The sequence below is a fragment of the Elephas maximus genome, chromosome 15, assembly GCF_024166365.1.
Source record: "Elephas maximus indicus isolate mEleMax1 chromosome 15, mEleMax1 primary haplotype, whole genome shotgun sequence".
NCBI classification, from domain to species: domain Eukaryota; kingdom Metazoa; phylum Chordata; class Mammalia; order Proboscidea; family Elephantidae; genus Elephas; species Elephas maximus.
The window spans coordinates 10,359,740-10,367,337 of NC_064833.1; the positions used below are offsets into that span (position 1 = coordinate 10,359,740).

Sequence of the window (7,598 nt, forward strand, 5' to 3'; positions counted from 1 at the left end):
GTTTGGGGCAACATAAAGGAGCAGGTTCTAGTAGGGAGCTGCCACAGGCTGTGGTTCTCAGTCATGGTTGTGTGTTAGAGTTATCCTCAGAGTTTTAAAAAATTCCAGTGCCCAAGCCATGCCCTGACCCATTTTCATCAGAATTTCTGGGCATGGAAACCAGGCATCTGTACTTTTTAAGGAAGTTCCTCTCTACCCCAAGGTTGAGGCCCAGGGGCTTGTGAGGGCACAGGTTTCTCATCACATGTCCCTAATTTCCCCAACACCACCCAGATGGCTCCTGTGGAAGGCTTTGGACTTGGTTTTACTTAAGCTTGCTTAGGCATCCCCAAGCCCGTGGGAGTTCCAGGAACATAAAGAAGGGTGTTTATGATTCCTCGGAAACGGTGTCCGCGGTACGAACTTAGATCCCTAGTGCTTCAAGAGCAGAAGTAGTACAAGTGAGTGGCTTTAAAGAGCAGACGTTTATTTTCTTAGAGTTCAGGAAGCTAGAAGTCTAAATTCAAGGTACGGCTCTAGCCGGAAGTCCTTCCCACTCTATTTCAGCTTCTAGGAGCTGCCAGCAATCTTTGGGGCCCCTGGACTTGTAGATGCTCTGTTTCCTTCATCTCTCATGCTCCCCGTGTGTCTCTGTGGCTAATCTGTTTATAACTCAGAAGTGATTAGGTTTAGGACCCAGGCTACTCTAATATAGCCTCATTAGCATAAAAAAGAAAACTCCTATTTCCAGGCAGGGTATGTTTACAGGGACAGGAATTAGGATTTCAACATGTTTTGGGGGGCACAATCCAGCCCGTAATAGGCAGCCTCAGACTCTGGGCATGCCTGAGGCTCCCATTCTCAGAGGCTGTGCCCACTACCCCGTGGTCTGTTCTCACCTCTGCTTTGCCCCCTCAGGTGGACTTGTACGGCTTCGGGGCTGACAGCACAGGGAACTGGCACCACTACTGGGAAAACAACCCGTCGGCAGGCGCCTTCCGGAAGACGGGGGTGCACGACGGAGACTTTGAGTCCAACGTGACGGCTACCTTGGCCTCCATCCACAAAATTCGCATCTTCAAGGGGAGATGACGTGGGGAAGGGTCAGGACCGCTGCACCGGCTCCTTCCTCTCCATCTCCAGCCCCTGCACCTCACCAGAGCTGCCCCGCTCCGGTAGCTTCAAGGGCCCAGCCCTCTCGCAGCCATGGGTACCCCAATTTTTGGCAGCATCTGCTCACAGGGTCACTGAGCTCTACCAGGCTGGAGAGCAGGTCTCTGAATTGGCCATGAAGGAGAGAACATGGCTCTCAGGGCCGGGGAAGGTGGGGAGATGCTGGGCAAGGTTCACTCTGAAAGCACCAGTCATGTCAGCTTCAAGATGCAAAGGGAGTCAAATCCTGAAGACCCCCGATTCTAAGGAAAAGGACCATTTCCCCTTGAGGATGGGCAGAGACACCTCCTCTGTGGAGCAGTCCTGGCTGACTTCAGCTCCACTCCTTCCTGGGATGTTCCTGGGTGAGGATTACTTATGGAACAGAGCCATGGGCCCACATAGCACTGGGGTGCAATGATACCTTCTTTTCTGGAGGCCAAGCCCAGCCCCTTGTTTGGCCAGATAAGCTCGTCTTCCCTTCCTGCCCCAAAGCTCGTTCGTGATGGCCAGGAGGCCTCCCCACCCCAAAGGTCTTCACAGAAACTTTGCAAGGTGGTTCTGGCTTCAGGAGATGTCTTCTTCCCAAACAGATGCTCCTTTGTTGTTATAATGATGGCTGAGAGCAGATCGGACTACTTCCATGTGCCTTCGTATCTGGGAAGGAAACTCAGGCGTGGGCTGAGACGAGGCAAAGCCCTGACTTGGACAGGGACCTCCATCCACAGCCACCCTTGCTCTGGAGCTGGGGACATTGTTTCCATTTTAAAGACTGTTGAACTTGGCACCCATAACCTTCCCACACCACATAGGGGGCCTCTTTCACCCAGCATCTTCCCCCAGAGCCCAGGCTCCGGACAAGTTCACGCTGGCCAACTACTTGGTGTCCTGGGGCTGGAATGCAGGCCAAGGGACAGTGACTGACAGAGCAGGACACATCATACCTCATCCTCTTCCTCCCCCATGGGTCTCTTTCTTCCTCTTCAGCCTTCCTGATTATTTATTGATTTTTTTTTTTTTAATTCAACTGACATTTTGTGCACCCTGTGTTTCTGCTGACGGTCTGGTGTCCTAATTCAGCTTGCTGTGGCTTCATCAGGCAGCTGGGTGTTGGCAGCTTAAAGGAAGGCTTCCATGAACTCTGGGACCTGGGGCTTCGGGGGCATCTAGGACGTGGGAGAAGTCCTGTGGCGTTAGGTGCTAGGTTTATGGAATGCCCGGCCCTGCCTTCCAGCCTAACTTTTGGTCTCTCTTGTTGTGGGCTCGGATTCAGTCTCAGGCTAGAAATGCCCAAAAACCTTGGTGGAGCCGATGGTGTGGTTGGGTGCCTGCAGTTGTCTTCTCTAGTTTCTGACATTTAATCAGAAAAACCACTTTTCCCATTGAAAGCGCCTTCCTAGAAGGCCATGGCTCTTGGGGAGGTGCGGCTGTTTCCGGATGGGGTGTTTGGAATGCCAGCCTCGGAAGCCCCGGCCTGCCCCTGCGGACCTCCGCACTCCAGAAAGTTCTGTTCTCATCAGCCTCACAGTCTCCCTCTGCAAACCAGGAGAGAGGGATTATGGATGCTTGGGCCCTTGGCCAGGGGCATCGATGGCTTCAGGCCATTCACAAGAATCCTCAGAAGTTACATACCAAGCTTCCCCCCGCCCCCCTTTCTTTCTGAGTCTGGGCGTATAAGCATCTTTCTGGGGAGAGGCTCCAGAGCTTTAATTGCCAAGAGGTTCAGAAAGTTTTAAAAACAAAAAATTGTTCCAACTTTAAAATTCTCCAAAAAGTAAGGTTCTCTTGACTGATAAAGGCTCTTAATTACTACGAGGTGGTCATTCTGATGGTAAAACCTCAAACGCCAGAGCTCGCAGCAGCGTGGTGGTGAAGTGTTCAGCAAGCGTTGGCTGGTTGATGATTTTCAGAAACAGGCCTTGAGATAAATGCATACTTATACAGAGAGCAGTGTCGACTCCTGGACACTTTGCCTTTTTCATAAGAAAACCCATTGTCATGGAGTTGATTCTAACTCATAGCGACCATATAGGACAGAGTAGAACTGCCCCATAGGGTTTCCAAGGAGCACCTGGTGGATTCAAATTACTGACCTTTTGGTTAGCAGTCGAGCTTTTAACCACTGTGCCACCAGGGCTCCCTTTTCCTAAAAGCGCAGTCTATTTAGGGACAAGGGGTTCAGGCTTAGCAATCTACTTACATGGTTTTCCTGAGTAAGAAAAAAAAGGCCCCATCAAGGGAAGACATGTCCATGTCTGAGCTTGGCACCACCTAGGGCAGCTTCTTGGCCTTGGTCTGCTCTCCTCCTCCCTCCTTCTAGAACATTCATGCTATGAGAGACCTCCCAGCTCTCCCATTTTACAGATAAGAATACCAAGGCCCAGAGAATGGAAATGACTTGCAAAAGTGAACCACTCATGACAGATAACATAATTCAATCAGGTTTTGATCAAGGATAGAATGTTATTGGCTCCTTGTCTAAAATGTTCAGCCATGGATTTTTCTAGCAAGGCTGTATCCAACACCCCCCATCCCCCCACTGTAACTGAAATGTAGGTTTCAGATCTCTGTTCCACCTCCCACCACCAAGCTTCACCCCCCGGCTGCCCATGGTGGACCTCACAACCTCCGGTCTCTACCATCTCCCCCAATACCTTCCCATGGAGGAGACAGTGTACCTCTTTCCTAAAGCCTCAGCAAACATCTCTTTGTATCTCAGTGGCTTAACAATGGGCACTTAACCAAATAAAAGCCAATTATTGTGGCCAGGACAAAATGCACCAACTGGTCTAAGCCATGCCAGCAGTGAGGGTGGCTGAGAATCAGGTAAGGGAGTTTCCCAAAGGGTTGGAGGATGCTAGGGAGGTGCTCATGTGTCCGCCATAGTCAGAGCTGGGGCACCAGCAGGATGCCCACTCACGCCCCTGCAGCTCCTCCCAGGGCTCTGTCCACTCTGTAGGCAGGTAGTTCCTTAGGGACCAGCCCTGGGCCCTGGGCCCTGGGCAGGGGCAGAGGGGTCCCTGGTCCTGTCTGCAGCCAATGTGCTGGACCTGAGGCCTCAAAGGCAGAACTGGTGAGGGTGGCCTCAGAGACCTCAGCAATGTGCTAGCCTCCACCAAACCCTAGCGGGCCAGGGCACTGGTTTCCTGGAGCTGGAGCCCCCAGCAGCAAAGCCAACACCTGCATTGCATCCCTGGGACCGCCCCCCATCACTCCCCACCCGCTTCCTGCGTCCCCATGCTCTGCTCTCCCCTCCTTTTAGGGGAGGAAGGAGGTAGATTTGTAGCCTCTGGCTCTGCAGAGGGATTTGGGCTGGGAAGAAGGTCCTTAAATTGATAACCCTTGAAACTCTGGCTTTGTCAGGCATTATCCAGCAAGCCGTATGGGCTGGGCTTGGTGGAAGATGCCAGGAACGAGCAAGTAGGACATAAAGTATGGAAACTAGACAAGTGGGTAGACAGCATCTAGATGACTCTCCTAGTGAGAGGGCTGGTGGGGAGCCCTCAAAGGGCCCCAGTCCCCGCGGTGGTTGGGAGGAGCTGGTAGGCCAGCCCTGCCTCCATGTGAACTGGGCCTCTGGACCAAAGCTGGAATGTTCCAGACCTCAGAGGATATTTACAACCGTGATGTTGGCTTCACCGTTTTCCTCAAGGTGGCCCAAACACAAAGAAAAATGAAGACAGAAAAGATCTCACTTTCTCTCGCACATTTATGGTCAAACATGCTTTCTCCAGGGAAGCCCACAATGCTAAGATGGCTGAGTGCCAGCCATGTGCTCTCAGGGACTGTCACCTGTCCTCGCTCCTCTGGAGAGCTCAATATGAGCACCTCCAGCTTGGCTGTCTGGCTTACAGCAAACATGGCCATATGCCAACCCTCTGGTCATCCCCGGAAATCTTCCTCTCGTTTGTCATGAAAATGCCACCTCTCCTACCCCTGGGGTGCTTCACAACACCTTTGTGCAGAGACAAAGGGGGAGCGTCTTAGTTATGTACTGCTGCCGTAACAAAAATGCCACAAGAATGGAAGCTTATTTTCTCACCATTCTAGAGTCTGAGAGTCCAAATCAGGGTGTCAGCCACATCAGTTCCTTCTGTGAGCCTCCCTCTTAGTTTCTCATGTCTGTGGCGATCCTTGGTGATCCTTGGTGTCCCTCGCCATCTGTCTTCGCCCTGTGTGTTTCTGTGTCTATTCTGGTCTTTTTATGACTCAGAAGGGATTAAGTTTAGGATCCACCCTACACTGGTGTGACCTCATTAACATAAGAAAAGAAAAATCCTTTTTGCAAATAGGGAGAGGCGTTAGGATCTCAACCCATGTTTGGGGGGAGGCCATTCAACCGACAGTAGAGTCAGGAGGAAAGGCAGCAGAGACAGGCACAGAGCGTCTCATAGTGGATCAATATCTGGGCATTAGCAACTTTGTTTTTCTCACCAAAAGAGCACCGTAAGAGGCAAGGCTGCCCCAAGCCCCGCGTTTTCCCTCCTTGCCCATCCGATGTGCCCACACGCATGCTGAAGCCAAGCCTGCTGCTCAGCCTGCTAGCACAGTGCAGAGTCACCCATCTGCTATGGTCCTGAGCCAAGAGGTCAGCTTTATCCCGAGCGTGTCAGGAGCCCCTCCCCGCCAGAATGAACTTGGCCTCACCCCCCTTCTGCACAATCGCGTCAGCACCTCCCTGAATTCGCTCTCAAAGCCAAAGTCTCTTGAGCACTTTTTCTTCTTTGCAGCCTTGTTTGTTTTGTTGTTGGTGTTTTGGAATCTGCTTTCTCTCTCCTGACCTGGCTCCTGTTTGTTTCCCAGCTGAGTGTTAAATCTGGTTGCATTTTGAATGAAGTTAGCAAGAGTCTGCCTTCCTCGGCCCCTGCTTTATTTTATTTATTGTTAAATATTTCCAGTGATCAGAATCAAAGTGAATAAAGAGAAGAGCTATTTTATCCTTTGGGTGTGACTGTCATTTTACTACAAGGGCCAGGGTTGGCGCTCCCCTCACTTTTTCCATCTGAGAAATCTTCTCAATCATAAAACTGCAACGTTCTGCCTGCCGAGGGCCCCGTGTTATCCCCTGCCCCTTCCGAGTGTCCAGAGGTTCAGAAGATGGAGTGTTAGCATTGGCATCTGAGGTGCCTCTCCATAAATGTGGCTCTGCCACTCATTGCTGTGTAACTGTGCCAACTTGCCTAACCTCTCTGAACCTCAGTTACCTCATCTGTGAAATGGGCCTGGTAATACCAGCCTTCAGGAAAAAAAAAAAATTTATTATTATTTTTTTTTTTTTTAGGGGGCGTCAAATCAAAAACAGAGCGTCTGGCTCCCAGGAGCCAGAGCAAACACCAGCTGATCTGAACATTTATGGAATGAAGTCGCCTAGGCCAGGGCCCAGTGCGGGCGAGTTAGTGCCATCCAGCCTCCCCGACAGGTGGGCTCACAGTGCACGGACAAGAGGCTGGTCCAATGTTGGCAGATATCTCCTATTTGGAATTTTTTTTAGTGACTCCAGAAAGCTAGTATTGGGCCTCTGTAGTGTAAAATCAGTGCCAGTAACAATAACACCCCTCAGTTTGTGTGGCACTTCCCAGCTTGCAAAATCCTTCCTGGCCGCGATGTGCTTGAGCTCTCAGACAGCCCTGCAGCACTGAGAATGGGCCCGGGCTTCTGCCTGAGGAAAGAGGTGCAGCGAGTTTAGAGCCAGTCCAGGGCAGAGGTGAGATTCGAACCCAGGCCTTCCCTCTCCAGGTCTGGGCTTCCTGTCTACTCTGCTGCCTCCCAGCTACTCTCCACTTAGCCAAGAGAAAGTTTCCCAAGTCCTCCTGAGGAGTTGGTCCTTGGTGACCTTTTGAAGGCAGCCCACGATGGTACACAGATTAGCTCAGGTACCCTAGCTGTGTGGGTTTGACCAAGTTACCTAACTTCTCTGCACCGTCTCCTTATGGATGAAGTTGGCATGATGTAATCGCCTACCATATAGACATGTATTAAGGATTAAGTGAGCTCACACACGTGAGGCGCTGAGGAGAGGGTCTGGGATACAGCAAACCTTCAATAAACGCTATTACAGTGAAACCTGTGAGGACTGGAACTCGTCAGGACTGCCTTGTTTTTCTGGGTCTTACAAGGTTTCCACCTTTGACAGGGCGCAGTCACCACTTTCTATCACCGTCGTTAGTGGAAAATAGTTGGGTTTTCCCTCTCTGGCAGGTTTTCCCCTTATACAGGCTCCAGCTTTCACAGGCTTTACAGTATTACACGGCCAGCAACAGTGAAACAGACAGCAAGGCCCTGCTCGGACCCCCGGTCTGATTTCTTTGGCCCCCTCTTCTCTCTCCATACATCTCTCCTTCCTGCCTTCTCTGCCCTCCGCCTCCCCCGGCATTGCTGGAGGCCTTCACATCGCCTCTGTATCTTCTCCAAGCTTCTACTTAGACTCTAAAATTCCCTTTCTGCCTTTCCCCATCACGGCTTCTCCC

General features: G+C 51.3%; 1 protein-coding gene across 2 annotated transcripts in view; it reads left to right on the plus strand.

Moving 5' to 3' along the window:
- Nucleotides 1-6,056, plus strand: part of ST3GAL1 (ST3 beta-galactoside alpha-2,3-sialyltransferase 1) — a 104,318-nt gene extending 98,262 nt beyond the window's left edge. For both annotated transcript variants that reach the window (XM_049853565.1, XM_049853566.1), the window contains exon 8: nucleotides 898-6,056. In XM_049853565.1, coding sequence (XP_049709522.1) covers nucleotides 898-1,071 — 174 coding nt within the window. In that variant the 3' untranslated portion in view covers nucleotides 1,072-6,056. The remainder of the gene's footprint in view (nucleotides 1-897) is intronic.
- The last annotated feature ends 1,542 nt before the right edge of the window (nucleotides 6,057-7,598 follow it).